This window comes from Hemicordylus capensis, chromosome 3, assembly GCF_027244095.1.
Source record: "Hemicordylus capensis ecotype Gifberg chromosome 3, rHemCap1.1.pri, whole genome shotgun sequence".
Lineage (NCBI taxonomy): Eukaryota > Metazoa > Chordata > Lepidosauria > Squamata > Cordylidae > Hemicordylus > Hemicordylus capensis.
The window spans coordinates 263,170,363-263,189,226 of record NC_069659.1 but is presented as its reverse complement, the minus strand read 5'-3'; the positions used below and the strand labels follow the sequence as shown (position 1 = coordinate 263,189,226).

General features: G+C 45.1%; 2 protein-coding genes across 2 annotated transcripts in view; both read left to right on the top strand.

Annotated features, from left to right (window-relative positions):
- The window catches only part of LOC128350586 (deleted in malignant brain tumors 1 protein-like), a 125,683-nt gene that overhangs the window by 87,653 nt on the left and 19,166 nt on the right, over positions 1-18,864 (top strand). Inside the window, exons 21-25 of the mRNA XM_053308983.1 lie at positions 3,241-3,419; positions 4,836-5,224; positions 6,732-6,913; positions 10,224-10,249; positions 13,294-13,396. Coding sequence (XP_053164958.1) covers positions 3,241-3,419; positions 4,836-5,224; positions 6,732-6,913; positions 10,224-10,249; positions 13,294-13,396 — 879 coding nt within the window. The remainder of the gene's footprint in view (positions 1-3,240; positions 3,420-4,835; positions 5,225-6,731; positions 6,914-10,223; positions 10,250-13,293; positions 13,397-18,864) is intronic.
- Positions 605-7,295, top strand: LOC128349945 (deleted in malignant brain tumors 1 protein-like). Its single transcript, XM_053307293.1, has 4 exons — positions 605-768; positions 3,241-3,419; positions 4,836-5,224; positions 6,732-7,295. Exons 2-4 carry the CDS (start codon positions 3,267-3,269, stop codon positions 6,991-6,993), a joined length of 804 nt encoding a protein of 267 aa, XP_053163268.1. The 5' UTR covers positions 605-768; positions 3,241-3,266; the 3' UTR covers positions 6,994-7,295.

Sequence of the window (18,864 nt, the reverse complement as noted above, 5' to 3'; positions counted from 1 at the left end):
TTTTCATTTTCATTTTCAGTTATTTATTTATTTATTTATTTATTTATATTTGATTTATATACCGCCCTTCCAAAATGGCTGAGGGCGGTTTCCAATTAAAACAAACCATAAAACAGTAAAGAGCTAAAACAAATTAAAAAACAACATAACAATTAACAATTTTAAAACATTTTAACATAACAATTAACAATTTTAAAACATTTTAAAACAACAATTAAACAAGAACAGTGATTAAAAAACCCAAAATCGGATTTTGAATTTTAAAATAGACCAAATATTTTAAAACCCCAAATTTAGGAAGCTGAGAAAGCTTGGGTGAAAAGATGGGTTTTCAGGTGTTTTTAAATGATTTTAAAAACCATTTAAAAATGATTTTTAAAAGTATTAAAATGATTTAAAATTTAACACCATTTTAAAAACTGTTGAAAACTGTACATCTAATTAAAAGCCTGGGTGAATAAATGTGTCTTTACTGACTTTTTAAAAGTTGTCAGCTATGAGGAGGCTCTTATTTCAACAGGAAGCATATTCTAAAGCCTTGTTAGTGTTCGTCCTACTTAGTTTCTTTCTGCTAAGGCAGGAATAAGAAGCCCAGACAGGAAGTGCTCCCTCTCTCTGGTCTGTGAGAAATCAAGGTGAACAGATAAATTATCTACCTGCTCCAACAGCCCACATCATTACTTCCTGATCTAGCTTTGGGTGGCTTTAGATATCAGAATGACACAGGCAGTCATTTGAACAGAAGCAAGAACAAACCTGGAAATTAGGGTATGTTATTTACCTAGGATTTCACTGGCATGATGCATGAAGAGTATGTTACAGAATCTGAGTTGGAGTTTTGAATGGTTGAAGATTGCATTCACTCACTCAGCTATTAATTCATACTAGCTGACCCCACACAGAGCATCTGTGAAGTTGTGTACTGAGCCTGTGACATCTCCCGCAGCTCGCTCCCCCCCCGCAGCTCTCTTGCTCGCTCTCCCCCCGCAGCTTGCTCTCTCGCTTGCAATCCCCCCACAGCTCGCTCCCTCGCTCGCTCTCCCCCCCGCAGCTCGCTCCCTCGCTCGCTCTCCCCCCCGCAGCTCGCTCCCTCGCTCGCTCTCCCCCGCTGCTCGCTCCCTCGCTCGCTCTCCCCCCGCTGCTCGCTCAATCGCTCGCTCTCCCCCCGCTGCTCGCTCACTCGCTCGCTCTCCCCCCCGCTGCTCGCTCACTCGCGGGCTTCCCCCCCCCACAGCTCGCTCCCTCGTGGGCTCTCCCCCCCGCAGCTCGCTCCCTCGCGGGCTCTCCCCCCCCGCAGCTCCCCCCCGCAGCTCTCTCCCTCGCGGGCTCTCCCCCCCCGCAGCTCGCTCCCTCGGGCTCTCTCCCCCCCCCCGCAGCTCGCTCCCTCGGGCTCTCCCCCCCCCGCATCTCGCTCCCTCGGGCTCTTCCCCCCCCCCAGCAGCTCGCTCCCTCGGGCTCTCCCCCCCCCGCAGCTCTCTTGCTCTCCCGATTGGGCGGGTCAGGGCCAGGTCATCCCACCACCGCCTCCCACCTTCTCCTCCCGGCTGGTATGGCCAGAGACCTCCCCACCCTCACCTGAGCACCGCTCCTGCTCCTCCCTTCAGGAGCAGCAGCAGCAGTTGACGGGTCCTTCCTTGTTGCCTCCGCCATCATGGCCGCTCGTTCCCCTCAGGCTGCTTTCAGGCCCAGGCCCATCCCTTGCCTGACTGCCTCCCTCTGACAGTGGCCTCGGTAGCCCCAAACAGCAGCAGTGGTTGCCTGGACCCTTCTGGCCGCCCATTCCCCTCAGGCTGCTGACAGGCTCAGGCCCGTCCCTCGCCCTTCCTTCTGTCTCTCTTCCCCCTCCTTTCTTTTTCTCTTTCTCTCTCCTCCACTCGCTCTTCTCCACTCTTCCTTCCCCCTCCTTTCATGTTTTTTCTCCCTCCCTCCCTGAGTTAACAGATTTTGTTCATTTACACAACAGCATCCTCCTTCTCCTGAAGGGGCTCTTTCCTCCCTCACGACCTGTCTTTTTGCAGACCCCTGCCTGCTATCCTTTTATATGAAGAACATCTTCCGACCAGTAACATCTGCATTCCAATTGACCTTAAACATCACAGGCCCCTCCTCCTTATCTGCATAGGGAATCCGCACTGCCCAATCACCATGGTGCTTCTGCTCTCACAGGCTCCTTCTCCCTATCTGCATATGGAATCCCCACTGCCCAATCAGGTGCTTCTGCTTGCAAACTCTGCATATGGAATCCCCACTGCCCAATCAGGTGCTTCTGCTTGCAAACTCAGCCAATTGCCTCCTTCCTACCATGTCGCTGCACATAGCCCATCTACAAGAAATAAGTATATAGATAGCACTCTCAGGATGCCACAGATATAAAAACCAAATCATATCAAAATGATCCAATAGAGGCAACTGGGGGTGGGGGGTGGGTACCAAAATATAAAGCAAGCATAAACAAGCTAAACCTAGAAATGCACTATGATAAATCTAATGCATGGCAGGCGTTCCCAACTTTTTTTTACAACTGTAAAGTGTACAGGAGAGGAGAGCTGGTCTTGTGGTAGCAAGCATGACTTGTCCCCATAGCTAAGCAGGGTCTGCCTAGACTAGAAGTGTGAGCACTGTAAGATATTCCCCTCAGGGGATGAAGCCGCTCTGGGAAGAGCAGAAGGTTTCAAGTTCCCTCCCTGGCTTCTCCAAGATAGGCCTGAGAGAGATTCCTGCCTGCAACCTTGGAGAAGCCGCTGCCAGTCTGTGAAGACAATACTCAGCTAGATAGACCAATGGTCTGACTCAGTATATGGCAGTTTCCCATGTTCCTATGTTCCTTTGTATCCCTTCTGATGCAAATTTTCAGCTCATGTACTCCATAGAGATTTTGTGATTGTTAAGTCAGGCTACTACAGTCACTGGCTAACATCCAGACTAAGCTACTCGTGAGTATTCTCACTGAAATAAACTTTAGAAGTTACTCCCATTTGAAGTAAACTTGACCATTAATTTCAATAAGACTGCTTATAAGCAGCAGGGGAAGACAAGAGCCAGGAAGGCTGAGAGTACCCCTTGGGACCCTTCAAGTACCCCTGGGGGTACTAGTAACCCCTGTTAGGAACCCCTGTACTGTGAGAATGGTTTTTGTAACTGATGGGTATGTTCACATATACACTACACACCAATGACAATTGTATATTCTTTGCTTTCCTTTCCTAACCATTCCTTTTTTCCTTTTTTCTTTTTGCCCAGTAACTCTTTCCTGTTTGCCGGAATCCATGCAGGCAACTATTACGAAAAAATATCTGATTTCAAAGGGTTGTTCTTCATGGGGTAGTCTGCACTTGAATGACAAAGCCTGCAAGCCTCATATTACAAGTGAACATGTGACATTCTTGATACCATATAATGGTTGTGGGACAAGACGGGAGGTAGGAAGTTGTATATAATATGATAGCAGGATGTTTCAGTAATATAACATTTCTTCAATTATTGTTCCCAGGACAAATAGACCGTTCTGTGGGGAGAGCGGGCTTAGCCCACTCTCTCTGCAGACAAGCAGCCACTTGTAGCCATCATGGAGCCGGAGGGGGCTGTGGGGATCTGGGGCCCACGCGGTCCCTGGAAGTTCCAGGATGCCCTTCACTCCCCGGAAGTTCCAGGATGCCCTTCACAAGCGCGGGGAGCATTCTAGAGAGACCCCGAGCCCGGTCAGGGGTCTACTCATGTGTCACCATGTGTCACAGTGACACACAAGCAAAAAAAATGAGGTTAATGGAGCACTCGCTCCATTAATTTCATTTAAGGGGAGGGGGAATTAGGCGTGCTAGCCACCTTGGGAGCACCAGGCTCTAGGGGTGTGCACGGAACTGCGGAGCTGCGGTCCGGCACTGGGGTGGGGGGTTCCTTTAAAGGCGGGGGAGGGTTTACTTACCCCTCCCGCGCTTTCCAACCCCCGCTTGGCTGCGCGTGCGCCCTTATTTCTTTAAGCAATCGGCGTTGCGCCGTTGGCTCTCAGATCCCCCGCCACATGTATTTGCTGTTTCCTCTGTCGGAGGCTGCCTGCGGCGGCTGGATAAACGGGGGATTCTGTCAAATCCCCCTGCCGCTCCCTCCCCAAATGTAGCTGCTGCTGCTGCAAAAGGCTTTAAGAAGCCTTTTGCCTGCCGCCCCCTCCCCGAATGTAGCTGGCCTTTTGCAGTAGCTGCTACTGCAAAAAGCCAGCTACGTTCGGGGAGGGGGCGGCCGGGGGATTTGACAGATTCCCTCGTTTATCCAGCCGCCGCGGGCAGCCTCCGACAGAGGAAACAGCAAATACACGTGGCGGGGGATCTGAAAGCCAACGGCGCAACGCCGACTGCTTAAAGAAATAAGGGCGCATGTGCAGCCAAGCGGGGGAAGGGGCGGCAGGGAGGTATCCTGCCGCCCCATAGCTAAAAGAAATACGGCCACCAGGGTTGGAAAGCGCGGGAGGGGTAAGTAAACCCTCCCCCGCCCTTAAAGGAATCCCCCACCCCAATCCATCCGAACCCGAACCACCCATGTCCGGACCGGTCTGGAGGCCTGTAGAATGGCCTCCGAACTGGTCTGGGCACATCACTACTAGGCTCCCCTGCGAGCCCAGTGGCTCCCATGATCCCTGGAAAGTGGGCTAAGCTCCCTTAGCCCACTTTCCAGGGATCATGGGAATAGCCTCAATAAGTGCTTGTTCATACCGTTGAAGCTAAAACTACTTTGTTTAATGAACATTAAATAATTAATTACACATTCAGCAGAAATTAATGCCCTTAGTCTTTTTTTTTAAGAAGAAAATTACCATGCTTATGTTTTGTCTAATGTTTTGACAGAGTAATAGACGGACAAACACCTTCTCCAATGCTGTTAGCAGCTCTGAGGGCGGCGTTAGAAGAAAAACAAAACCTCAGTTTCTCTTCACTTGCGAAATGGATACAAGGTCAAAGGAAGAAGTAACACACCATGTAGATGAATTTGAATCCACAGAAGACAGCCAAAAGCAAAATGGACAATTTCAAGTTCAATTTTTATTTTTTGACTCTCCTACATTTTTGCACCCATTGAATAACATGCCCTACTTTGCAAGTCTGAATCAGGACTTGCTTATCAAAGCCACTCTCCATAGCTATAATAAAAACCTGGTGTTGTTCATAGACACTTGTGTGGCTTCACCCATCGTTAACGACTTTGAATCTGAGAGCCATGTCTTAATTAAGAAAGGGTAAGGAAAACATTTTAGCCTACAAATCAAAGTTTTCACACATGTTGGCTTGTCATCACTCTTTTTATTGTTACAGGTCAGCAAACTTTAATTTGCAAATATCTGCTCCTCCATCATTCTTTTGGCTCTAGGCTTCCCACAAGCATTGCTTTTCTGTCTTTCTTGGTACCAGCACATATACAGTGCATTCTCTATCAACTCCTTGGTGTTTAGAACTATCTCCTCCGGATTATCTTGATCCCTTTACTTTCTTGATCTCTATGTTACATTTCTTCATCTCAATAGTATCCCTGTGCATCTCACTTCTGCACACCTCTGTCTTTCACAAAATCACTTAGAGGTGCTTCAGATGTATGGAGCTACCTTCATTTTGTAAAACTGGAAGTCCACCTTGGAATTAATGACATGCTGGATCCTCATGCTTATATTGCACAATCTTCTGTGGCTGACATCCAAAGTAACACTGCAGTGTTGCTCCAGTGCATTCCATCACACAATGGGAGAGGGGAGATTTTCAACTATCTTCCCTTCCCTCTTCATTTTCCTGTGCCTCTTGAAACTATGTCCCTGAGGGCTGAGAACCCTCAAGCACATAGTTTTGTTTGTTTGTTTTTACGTTTATGGTATATCCCCCTCTTCCTCCAAGGAGCCCAAAGCAGTGTGCATGGTTATGTTTAGGGATGTGCCCAAATCCAAGTTCATGCACAGATTCGAAGTACAGATTCAGCAGCTTTAAAAGTGAGGAGAGTAGGTCTGTACCTGCTCCTCCACTGCTACATGCAACTTCTTGATGAGACAGCATGCCTCACCTCCAGCACCCCTCATGTGGCAGCAACACACACATATCCTCTGCTCATGCGTGGTGGCCATTTGTGTGGGTATCATGGTTGCCAACCATGAAATTGACTGCTGTGCATGTGTGAAGGCCATGTGCGTGCTGCCACCGCCATTCAAGGGGTGCTGGGGAGCAGGGGTCGCTGCTGCCAGAGGAAGCTGTATGGAGCAGTGGAGGTGCAGTTATGAACCTGCTCTCCTCACTTTTAAAGCAGCCAAATCTGTGCTTCAAATCTGTGCATGATTTGTGCACATCCCTAGTTATGGTTATCTTCACAGTAGTTTCACTACTTGTGAAACTACAACTTGTGGCTCAAGCTGACTGCAGCCCACAAAGTGCTTGAAATCCCCAACTTTATTATTTTTTACACTTATGGATAGGCAGAAAAAGTGGGTTCTTTATTAATAATATCAGTAATGGAAGGTAGCCCTCTGTAAATTTTTTTTAAGGCTGTTATTCAAAAACTTGTCATTCTCAGTCTTTTAGTTCCCTTAGTGGGGGTTTTTCTAGTTCCCAAATCTATTAATTTGTATTGGCATGTAAATGAAAACCCATTGGGAATATGCATCAAAAGCATTGTTTTGTATGTAGTACAGTTGAATAGCATAATACAATAATGGTTGGTGTTCTTATGTGATATATAACAAATTAATTGTGGTGTGTTTTTTCCAGGTGCATACAAGATACTAAAGCTGTCAGTTTGCTTTCACAAAATGGGAAAGTCAGCCAGATCAAATTCAAACCCTTCCAGTTTGCCCACAGACCAAATGCGAAAATTTACCTGCAATGCAAAATGGTGGTGTGTCGTAAGAATGACTATGCTTCTCGATGCTACCAAGGCTGCCAGTCTAGAAGTAAGAGAGAAGAAATGAGAGAAGAAACCAGCACTGGTCAGGAACATGTGCAAGTTCTTGGGCCATTTCAGCTTAAGTAATTTGGGAAAATGAACCTAGGTGACTTGAATATAGTGACTCCCAGTTCCCACCAAGTACAATGAAAATATTTATTTAATTAATGAATTCATGACATCTTTTCTCATCATCAGATTACAGAAATAAATATTAAACAATGTAAAACATTATTTAAAAGTTAACACTGTCAGTTGCTAAGAGTACAAGCTTATCTGGCTTTGTCATTCCTTTAATTTTTAATCTTTAGATTCAGTATGAAAGATTTGTAAAATGTTTTGCTGTAAGTCATCATGGTTAGTTGACCCAGTGACAACAAATAAATAAAGGTAGCTAGAAAAGCTTTATGTTTTGGGTCTCTAATTATACTTATCACTGCATCTAATCATTTTGGGATGAATTTCTCACATTCATTTTTATCACTATCAGGTTACAATAATGGAGCTTTTCTCCATTATTGTCATATGGTTAACATTTTCTTCTGAATGTGCTCATTTTCAGAATTGAGATGTAGTACTGTATATCTTGAATATACACTGATGTAGTTAATGTCCACTCTTACCACATTTTGGGGCATTCAGCAGGTATAATGAAGAATACAGGTCACATTGTTAGCTGGCTGACACATCATGCAACAGTAAATGAAATAACATAACTTAGCTGTGTCCAGTGGGCCAATCAACACCTCAGTTCTGTATAGGTCAGCCTGCAGAATTTTGATTACATTATGAAATATGTTGTTCTAGTAAAAAAATAATCTGCCTACTTTCCTTTCACTATCCCTATAACTGGACCAAGTTAATCCAAATCGGTTAGGCAGTTCACAAGTTAGCCCATGTGCCTCAAAAGTTTATGCGTCTGCCATCATGAATTGGGGTGAATGACCTCATCACAAGCTATGCATTTGAGGTGTCCCTATGTGTCCCTACAACTGTACCAAATTTGGTCCAAATTGGTTCCCACTTGCACCTCAAACGTTCACGTATCTGCCATCTTGAATCAAGGTGGATGACATCATTACAAACTCTGCCCTTGAGCCATCCCTGTGTTTCCTTACAGCTGTAGCAAATTTGGTTCAAATAGGTTAGGCGGTCGACAAGTTTGCCCACTTGTGCCTCAAAAGTTTAAGCGTCTGCCATCTTGAATTGGGGTGGATTACATCATCACAAAGGTATGGTTCCTGCAGAGAAAACAGTTCTATATGGCTCGTGTATGAGAGACAAGCAAGCAATATATATCAGAAAAAATGGGGTTGAAATACCCATACTTAGCAATGTGACCTAAGTGAAAATTATTTCCTCATTCCAAATATGTCAGTCAGCTCTCTACCCCACTACACCTATTAATTGTGTGTTTTGGATCGTCTCAGCATAAGAGTTTCTGAGGTCAATTCTAAATATGAAACAAAATAGGAAATAGTGGTTTATAAGAACTTCTGTGTTAATCTAACAATAACCAAAGGCCCATGAAAGCAGTTTCCCTTTCTTCATGATTGTTTACATATCTAAAGCTTATTGTAACGTGCACCATTGAGTAGGACAGGCATTTCAGGAACAATTAGTGCAGATTGTAGTTGTGTAAAGCAATGGGGTGTGTCTCTGTGTGTGTGTGTGTCTGTGTTTTCTCTTCATTTCCAAAGCAGCTTTAAATATGTCAAATAGACAAAACTAGAAGTATATGGCTCTTTAGAGATATCTTTTGGGATTTTTATTGCGATTTTCCTTTAAAAAAAAAAACATGATCAGAAACCCTTTCTTACTGCATCTCATAAATCTCACAAAACATTTATTTTGCTTTTTAGTCAAAGTTGATGAATCCTATACACACCTAACATAGCGTAAGCCCCACCAAACAAAGTGAGACTTACTTCTGCACAATAAGAACAGGATTGTTTTGTAGATATTCTACCAGTACCAGATTCTGCCTTTGGGTGATGTAGTCACAGAAGCAAGAATTAAACACAGTCCTACATGTAGTAGAAGAGCCAAAAATGTCCCTGGGCCACCAGCTTGGAAGTGCTGGCCAACTGGGAGCACAAAGGCATGGCCCCTTTTCCTGCTCCTAGCTGGTGCTTTGTTTGCCGACTACTGGGTGCTTTCTCTTATTTGCTTGGAGCAAGGGAGTGAGAGCACCTAGCAGCTGGCAAACAAAGCACTGGCTGGAAGCAGGTGAGGGGCTGCACATTGTTGTGAGCCAAGCCTGATTTGTACACTAGATATACTCCGGAGCTAGCATTTGAAATTAGGCTTTTTCCACCAGTGTCACAAAGTGACCAGTTCTTTATACAGTGACCATGTACAGTACAATCTGGGCACAAAGGTAGAAAGAAGACCCAAAACATTCCCAAATAATTCAATGGGCTTTATTATAGAAAGTTGCTTATCAGGATAAAATTCAAACAAGTCATCCAAACTAAATATGTTTCTGATTCAAGGTGTAGTGCAATGTGCTTAGCTATCACGTGTGTGCAATCAATAATTACAGCTGTCTAATAAATCCTAAGAAAACATTTAGAGAGAAACAGAGAGGAGGAGAAGGAAGGGAGGGTTTAGGAAAGGGGTGGTAGTGATTAGTAGGGAGGGGGAGGAGGGAAGTGGAAACCAAAGCCATATTTACCAGGGTCCGATGTGGGGCAACACATGTACACAGCTTGGATGCGAGGCTTGGGAACAATGAGGCTTCAGATGGAAAGAGCTGGCACTGGATTTCACAGCCAGAGTTAGCCCTTGATTCTTCACCCCACGGCAAGAATCACTGAGCAGTATCTTGTCTGCAGGTTTCAGGTCTCTGTTAGCTCCACAGCTAGACAGCAGGCACTGGGAATGCGCACATGAGCAAAGATCTGCTGGTTAGGCAAAGCTTGCCATGTCCAGAGACCCCTTCTTATAGTTGTTCCATCATTTGATCTCCATAGAGTCTATTCAAAATATCATCATCCTTCCTGGATCACAAAAGGTGACAATTTGCTGTTACCCTCCAGATTCTGTCTTCTAATTATTGATATTGGTTCAGGATATTAGCTCAGTCCAGGGTAAACAGGATCTGGGTCCCATCTCCTGTTTGGGCAGAGAATTGTTCTATTGACATTCCCCAAGCAAATCGGCATCTCTTGAGCTTGCAAATGAACATCTTTTTTGTCCCCAGATTTTCTAGGGCCTGATCCCCCGAAAGTGTTAAAAGGTGTTAGGTAGGAAAATTCAAAGGTATAGGTGTGAGAGAGCAGTTATATCATTTTCTTTTGTGTGCATCTACCTAGGGTGGAATTCTGAAGACAGCAATAGGGTATTGCAATGCTTCTAATTCTAAATAGCAAATACCGTTCAGAGAAAGACAGGATTATCCCCTGGCAAAGCAGAGCAATCACCAATGATTAACGTAGACTTTTTTTGTAAAAGGAAATGTGAGCTCAGCTCCTAGCTTCCCCCAAAGACATTACCTAAAAGCAAGTTCAGGCAAATTTTAGGAGTTTAATCATTTTACTCCAAGGAGTTCAGTCAGTGGTACTGGCAAAGATACAGAACTGAACTATGAGTTCTGATTCAACATGAATGAACTGGGCACCAACATAACCAAATTACTAGTGTGTGTAAATCTTCCTGCCATGCATTTGTAAAGGCATTCCACAGTAATAGTATTTGGGTATGTTTGAGACAGGAAACCAAGCCTGACCTTCTCTTGATTACCCATTTCACAAACATTGATAAACAATGCTGTATTGCACCTACCTTCGCAAAGCAATTAACATCTGTCCCAGAGGCAATTCATGAGACCTGGGTGTCATGTACTGGTCATTTCATCTGAGTTCAGGCATTAATTGATTCCTTAATAAAATGGAATCAGACACAGGCCTGGATTCTACATAATTCTGGATTGGTAACCCTGGGTTTAATGTCGGAGTCAGGGTATCCACAACAACGTCTCCCCACTTCTGGCCATGACCCCTATATCAGCATGCATCTGACATCAATGCAAGGGGCATGGCTATTGCATGCATGGGGGCAGCCTGTCCCTGGGCCACCAGCAAGCTCGCTACAGCCTGCATGTAGTATTAGATCTTCATAGTATACCAAGTTCATACTAAAAAGCTAAAATGAAACAGCTGAATGCACAGCATAGTACTGAAGCTATATGAGCAGCTTCAGCAGTAGCAAACATAATTATTAATAGGGATTTGTTCAAAATAATCTGCTTTGACTGCTACAGAATATGAGCAGAAGGCCAGTTTTCTCAGCTTAGGTTTACACAGCTGCATGTAATTTTCTAATCAGAACATTTTACGTCATCCCCCCACCCCACCCGCCATCCCTTTACCTTGAACATCCATGCACACACATACACCTAACTATTTCAGTGTACCTCAAAGCTTGGGTAACACCACATCTGTGTCACTGGCAGGATCATTAGCCAGTGATATGGAAAAGTTGTAATTATGACTCTTGCTGTCGTGGCAGTGACCTCTTTCTGACATTCCTCGTGCTCCTCCTTTATAATTTTAAGTGGACCTTAATCAGATCTACAGTACATGCATGTCAGCTGAAATGGACTGTGGACTGCTTTCACAATATTGTTGTGTTAGGCCACCCAGCTATTTTGAGGAAATGTGCAACTTAATTTAGGTGATTCTAATATGATAGATGGCATTCATTTCCTGTAGTTCCATCCTATATGTTTTTTGGGGGAAACAGAAAGCAAGAAGAAGTTCTGGTAAGAACTAACCTGCCTAATTTCCTTTCACTATATCTACAACTGGAATAAATTTGGTCCAAATTGGTTAGACTGTTCACAAGTTAGTCCACTTGTGCCTAAAATGTTCATGCATCCACCATCTTGAACTGAGGTGGAGGACAACATAACAAACTATGCTGTTGAGGTATGCTTTTGTGTCACTCACTATGACTGAACCAAAATTGGTTCAAATCATTTAGGTGATTCATAAGTTAGCCCAGTTACACCTCAAACATTCATGCATCTGCCATCTTGAATTTGTGTGGATGGCATCATCACAAACTATGCCATTGTGGTGTCCCTACAACTGTACCAAATTTGGTTCAAATCAGTTAGGCGGTTCACAATTTAGCCCACTTGCACCTCAAATGTTTAAGAGTTTGCCATCTTGAGTTGGGGTGGATGACATCATCACAAACTACATCATTGTGGTGCCCCTATGTGTCCCTACAATTGTACCCAGTTTGGTTCATATTGGTTCAGGCAATTCAAAGTTGATAGGGACACATGGACACACGGACACACACACAGAATGTGTGATATCATGCCAGGAGTGTGTATGTGTCTGTGTGCCATGTGATCTATCTCATAAGCTTACTTTCCTTAAGGAAAGTAGGCTTTAAAAAGGCCCAATTTGTTTAATGAGCCTAAGGTTGTAAATTTACATTTTTGAAAATTCTGTCCCATCTTGAAGATTGGCCTTCGAGGTGGCTTACCATTCATGTTATATAGCATAAATAGAAATCTAAAACAAGCTTGAAACAATGCAACCTAAAATATAAATACCGTGTTTCCCCGAAAGTAAGACCTACCCGAAAATAAGACCTAGGCGGGAGGTGGGGGTTCGTGGCCGCGCGCTGGCCGCAGGGATCGAGAATGGCAGGAGACGGGGTTGAAACTTGGGGCACTACCTCGGAGTAAGTTGTTCTGTGCTTGCCTGCCGTGGCGGCGGGGGAGGTGTGTGCAAAATAAGACCTACCCGAAAATAAGCCCTAGTGCATTTTTGGGGCCTAAAATTAATATAAGACACTGTCTTATTTGGGGGGAAACACGGTATGTGGAAGAAGAGTAGTAAGCTGCTGTTAAATAGCTACCTAATGGCACAGCAGGGAAATGACTTGAATAGCAAGCCAGAGGTTGCCAGTTTGAATCCCCGCTGGTATGTTTCCCAGATGATGGGAAACACCTATATCGGGCAGCAACAATATGGGAAGACTAGTATTTTTAAGCCCGTTATAATAACGGGCGCTAGCCTCCCCCCCGCCCTTTATTTTATTTTATTTTTTTTGGTTTGTTTGTCTGTGTGGTTTTTTAAAAAAGAAAATGCTGCCAAGGGGAGACGGAGGCCGGGACCGGGGGCCGAGCGGAGGCCGTAGAAAGCATCTTTTAAAAATGCAGCCTCCGCCATTGCCGCCGAACTCCCACCCTCCCTCCCAACTTCCGAGACCACCTTACCGCGGCCCGTGTCAGTTGGGCGAAGAAAGTCGTTAATTGAAGAGGGAGAGAGGAGCTTGCAAGCAGAGCTCCTCTCTGAGCAAAGGCTCTTCCCGAACTGGCGCTTTGGGCGCGAAGGATGCCTATTGGGTCCTTCGCGTCCATAGTATCAGTTCAGGCAGAGCCTTTGCTCAGAGAGGAGCTCTGTTTGCGAGCTCCTCTCTCCCTCTTCAATTAAGGACTTTTTTCGCCCAACTGACACGGGCCGGGGTAAGGTGGTCTCGGAAGTTGGGAGGGAGGGTGGGAGTTTGGCGGCAATGGCGGCGGCTGCATTTTTAAAAGATGCTTTCTACGGCCTCCGCTCGGCCCCTGGTCCCAGCCTCCGTCTCCCCAGCCGGGCAAGGGCCCCAACGTGTCCCAGCCACCCGGCTTCGGCAGCAGCGCCAGGCCTCGGCGGCGGCTCTGCCACCACCTCGGCCAGCTTCCCCCACCGCCTCCTCCCCCCACCCGGCTTCGGCAGCATGGCCAGGCCTCGGCCATGGCTCCGCCGCCGCCTGGGCCGCGCCTCGGCCACTTTCCCCCACTGCCGCTTACCCGGCTTCTTCGGGGCGGCCGCTTCTGGCCGGCCAAGATGGCCGCCAAGTGCTGGCGGTCATGTCTCCCTGGCTCTGTTCTGGGCATGCGCTTCGCTTCACGCATGCCCAGAACAGGCCAGGGAGGCACGAACGCAGCTTGGTGTCCGTCCACGGATGGACACCAAGCGTTTTATTAGAGAGGATGCTGAAAGGCATCATCTCAGACTGCGTGGGAGGAGGCAATGGTAAACCCCTCCTGTATTCTACCAAAGAAAAACCACAGGGCTCTGTGGTCGCCAGGAGTCGACATCAACTCAACGGCACACTTTACATTGAAACTGCAGTTAAAACAACAAACAAGTCTGTATTCGTTGTATTCAGAATCTCAAGACAACTGTACGTTTTGAGCCTGGAGCTGAAAAGATTACAGTTATAACAAGGTTGGCAGCAGGCGAGTGTGCCTGAGGTTCTACAATTAGAAAGCCACCACAGAAAATACCTTATTTATTCATTCATTCATTCATTCATTTAATTTCTATACTGCCCAAACTTTCGTCTCTGGGGATTAACAGTTAGATAATGCAATTAAAACACATATGCAAATTTAAAACAATTCAGCAATTTAAAATCAACCACAACATTAAAACCTACAATTTTCTGAAAATAGCTGAAAAAGCTTGGGTGAAGAGATGGGTTTTCAGATGTTTCTTAAAAATAGCCAGAGATGGGGAGGATTGTATTTTAGTAGGGTTAGGGTTAGGGAGCTCATTCCACAATCTTGGGGCAGCAACCGTGAAGGCCCATCTCTGTGTAGCCACCAGACAAGCTGGCGGTAACTGGAGACGGACCTCCTCAAGTGACCTCAATGGGCGATGGGGCTCATAGTGAAGAAGATGCTCTCTTAAATACCCAGGACCTAAGCCATATAAGGCTTTATAAGTTATAACTAACACTTTGTATTTTGCCTGGAAACCTATTGGCAGCCAGTGTAACTCCATCAGCAAGGGAGTAATGTAGTCTCTCTGAGATGACTTGGAGACCAACCTGGCTGCCGCATGCTGAACCAACTGATATTTCCAGACTATGTACAAAGGCAGCTCCACGTAGAGTGCATTACAGAAGTCAAGTCTGGATGTTTCCAACAAACATACCACTGTTCTGGGGTTATTAATCTCAAGAAACAGGCTCAGCTGTCATATTAGTCGAAGCTGATAGAAAGCACCTCTAGCTACCGCCTCAACCTGAGAAACCAGGGAGAGGTGTGGATTCAGAAGTACTCCCAGACTGCGAACCTGTTCCTTTTGGGGAAGTGTGACCCTATCTAGAACCAAAATCATCTAGGTCAAAATCATCTCTGGAGTTCTGACCCCACACAATAAGTACATCTGTCTTATCTGGATTCAGCTTCAGCTTATTTTCCCTCATCCAGCCCATTACTGCTTCCAGGTAGGCATTTAGGAAAGATATGCCAACTCCTGAAGAGGTTAACATGGAGAAGTAGATCTGTGTATCATCAGCGTACTGATAACACCCAGCTCCAAATCCCCTGATGATTTCTCCCAGCGATTTCATGTAGATGTTAAAGAGCATTCGAGAAAGTATGGAGCCTTGAGGGACACCATACTTAAGCTCAGATTTCGAAGAGAAACAGTCTCCAATCAACACCATCTGGAATCTGTCTGAGAGGTAGGAGTGGAACCACTGTAAGACAGTGCCTCCCACCCCCAACACCCTCAGACACTCCTGAAGGATACTATGGTAGATAGTATCAAAGGCCGCTGAGAGGTCCAAAAGGACTAATAACGTCACACTTCCTCTGTCAATTCCCAATTGAAGATCATCCATCAGGCCGACCAAGGCAGTCTCTACCCCATAGCCTGCCTGAAAGCAAGTTTGAAATGGGTCTAGATAATTAGTTTCCTCCAAGACCTCCTGGACCTGGGAGGCCACCACCCTCTCAATTACCTTGCCCAGCCATGGGAGGTTGGAAACAGGCCTACAATTGCTCAACTCTGAGGGATATAATGCAGGCTTCTTTAAAAGAGGTCTAATAATTGCCTCCTTACGACAAGGAGACATCCTGCCCTCCCTCAGAGAAGCATTTATAATTTCCACCAGGACACCTACAACAGTGTCCCTGCTAGATCGAACAAGCCATGTTGGACAAGGATCAAGAGAACAAGTGGTAGGCCTCATCGCCCCAAGCAGCTTGTCCACATCCTCAGGAGTCACAAACTGAAACTGATCCAATCGAATAGCATAAGGGGAGTTGTTGGACACCTCCAGTTCAGACATCAAATTAATTGAGTGGATCAGAGAAGTGCTAATCATGTGGGAGCATGCTCCATGTGCTCCCTCCAAGAACATAATGACTGTCTGGTGGGAAGGCAAGGTTTGCAAAGCCCTCCCACTGCCTGCCCAGTAGTTTTAATACCACCAGTCTAATTTCTGGATATCTGGATCAATATCTCAAACTAGGATCTCAGCAGATGTGTAGGTTTATATGGGAGGAGATGGGCCTTTAGCCATCCTAGTACCTGGGGTTGCTAGGTTGAATGCATCCAAAAGCCTGAGATTTCTGTCACTAGCGCATTTTTCACACAGCAGGATTTACCATGCATTTACTATGAGGCTTTACAGCAAGTTCGAAGTTGCCTCCAAAACCAATGCAAAAAGTGGATTTTTGTACCCTGATACCGTAACATGCAATGAAAAACCAAATTGCGTGTGAAGTGCTCCCTGATAGCTTGGAGGGACTTCAGGTAAATCTGGCCAATATGTGAACACACATCCTCCATTCTGGAAGAGGTGCGAGCTAAAAGCCCTGCGTGAAAAATACCCTTCACAAGGTGAAGCCTGGTAAAGTTAAAAGACTGCAAATCTGGTACTGAGCTGGTACTGGAGTGGAGTCCAGTGATAAAAGGGGGGAAATGCAGTGTGAAGGTTGTGGAGTCCAGTAGCAAAGGGAACAAAACCCAATGATGGTTAAACTTTGCCACCTATCCACTTGCAGGGGGAGACTAAAGAAACAAGGGTTTGTTTGTTTTTGATAAACTGGCAACTCTACTGGTCCCTAGACCGTTTATTCATCGGTGTTTAATCTTCAGGATTTGAATCATTTGTCCAGTTATGAAATTCAAGGTTGATAGACTTTGATCTGTCATAGCAAGCATTTCTAAATTCAGGATTTGGGGTTTGGGGAGGTAAGTATGGGCTGCTTAATCTGCTCATTTTACAAATGTACAGCACATTCAGTACAGAGTGTGACACCTGTGGCTTTCTCAGCTATTGCTTCCATTTATGCTCAAAGCACCGGAGAAACCTGCAAAGACTACGCCCACTGTTATGGGACCATGTTGGCTGGGATGATTATGAAGTTAGCTATAAAAGGGCCAGATAAATCAGCAACCTCCCTCTACCAAAATGACAGCATTCAGGCAGTCACAGTGTGTTCTCCTAGCACTTTTCTTTGGATTGACTCTTGCTGAAAATAACCTGGTAGAATTCCAAGGTATGGAAAACTAGAAAACATTTTCCCAACAATTATGAACCTATTAATATGCCAATGCTTTTAAATCACAATGTTTGGGGTTTTTTTAGCTTGGTGCTATAAAATGTATTGGTTTTATCTGTGCAATGTAAAAAGAAAAAGAAAAAGAAAAAAAAGGAAGGGGGGGATGTTGCAAGTCCCTGGCCTTTGGCCACAGACAGTCACATGTGTGCCACTGAAATCAATGAGACAAGTAGTTGTGACTGGGTTGGAATGGAAATTTCTCTGAAGTGAAATTCAAAAGACAATTGCAGTTTTCCTTCAAGGAGAACCTGGAATTCAAAAGGGAATTTTAAGCTTTCTCCCATGGAAAACATTGGATTATTTTCTCAGACCATTTTCTCACTTTTCCAACTGTGACTCATTTATAGTACAGTAAGTCCTATTGGTTTCAATGGGACTTCGGTATGACTAATTTTTCTGGCTTGTGGGTAAAATCCACATGCCAGAAGTTCAAAAAGGCTACCGTCCTGAGCAAACTTATCAGGAAGTAAGTCCCTTTAAAATAAACGGGACCTATTTCTGATTAAATAAATTTGAACTGAACTGCAACTTCTAACCCAGGGCTGCTCAACTTCAGCCCTCCTGTTGTGGGCCTACAACTCCCATAATCCCTGGCTATTAGCCACTGTGGTTGAGGATTATGGGAGTTTTAATCCAAAAATAGCTGGGGGGGGCAATGTTGAGGAGGCCTGTTCTAACCCAAGCTGTTTTTTAATTCAAAATATTTGCTCTGTTTCTATATTAATATTAGGAGTGTTGGGGGTTGTTTTTTGTTTTTGTTTTGCATTTTGCATGTATTAAGTCTCAGCAAAATATTCATGTCTGGCTACAGCTGACTGCAGGTTTTGCTAAGAAATAATATTTGACATTAATTACGGCTGCAATCCTCAACACACTGAGTAGGAAGTCAGTCCCATTGAGCACAGTGGGACTGCCTTCCAAGTTAACATGTATAAAACTGTACTGCACATCTATTAATGGTGTCTTTTACAAAAAGCAAAAATTAAAACTATAAGTACTTTATAATATTAATCAGCCTGCTGGTTAAGCTGGTTAAGCACCATTGCTTCAACTGGGAAATATTTCACAGTGGCATTCAGCCTGGCTGAGCCTTTGGGTGGAACTGAGGGCTGGCGGGAGGTTTTACTGGTGGGGGGTGGAGGTCTGGGCTAGAGGTTGTTGGTTTTTGATTGTACTCAGTTGTGCCAGGCCTTTTTGCAGATAGATCTGTGTTTGGGCTCTCTTGAGTGGGATTGGGGCGGGGGGGGGGGGGTCCGGCAGTTCTGGGGCGGCTATTGCTTTAGTGGTGGGGAATGGCAGAGCAGCTGGCCGTTACAGGAGAAGGGACATCAGTAATCTAGTAACTGTTTCCACTTCTGGCTACCTTGTCAGCTCTCTGGTCTCAGGTAGCAACTTCCAACTACCCACAGAACCTAGCTTTGCTCCTTTGCAATTACAGGTCAGTTCAGAATAAGGCCAAAATTATGTATGATTTGATCATGGATGAGGGAGCCGGCCTGGCTTGTATAACTGAGACCTGATTGGGGGAGGCGAGTGGTCCAGTGTGGGCTCAGCTTCTCCCTCCAGGTTACTCTGTTGTGGAGCAAGCA

Excerpts from the sequence above, each read along its gene's own strand:
- LOC128349945 (XM_053307293.1), top strand. The coding sequence starts at position 3,267 with ATGCAGGCAACTATTACGAAAAAATATCTGATTTCAAAGGGTTGTTCT. Across the intron at positions 3,420-4,835 it reads GTTGTGGGACAAGACGGGAG|AGTAATAGACGGACAAACAC; the intron begins GTAGGAAGTTGT and ends ATGTTTTGACAG. Across the intron at positions 5,225-6,731 it reads CATGTCTTAATTAAGAAAGG|GTGCATACAAGATACTAAAG; the intron begins GTAAGGAAAACA and ends TGTTTTTTCCAG.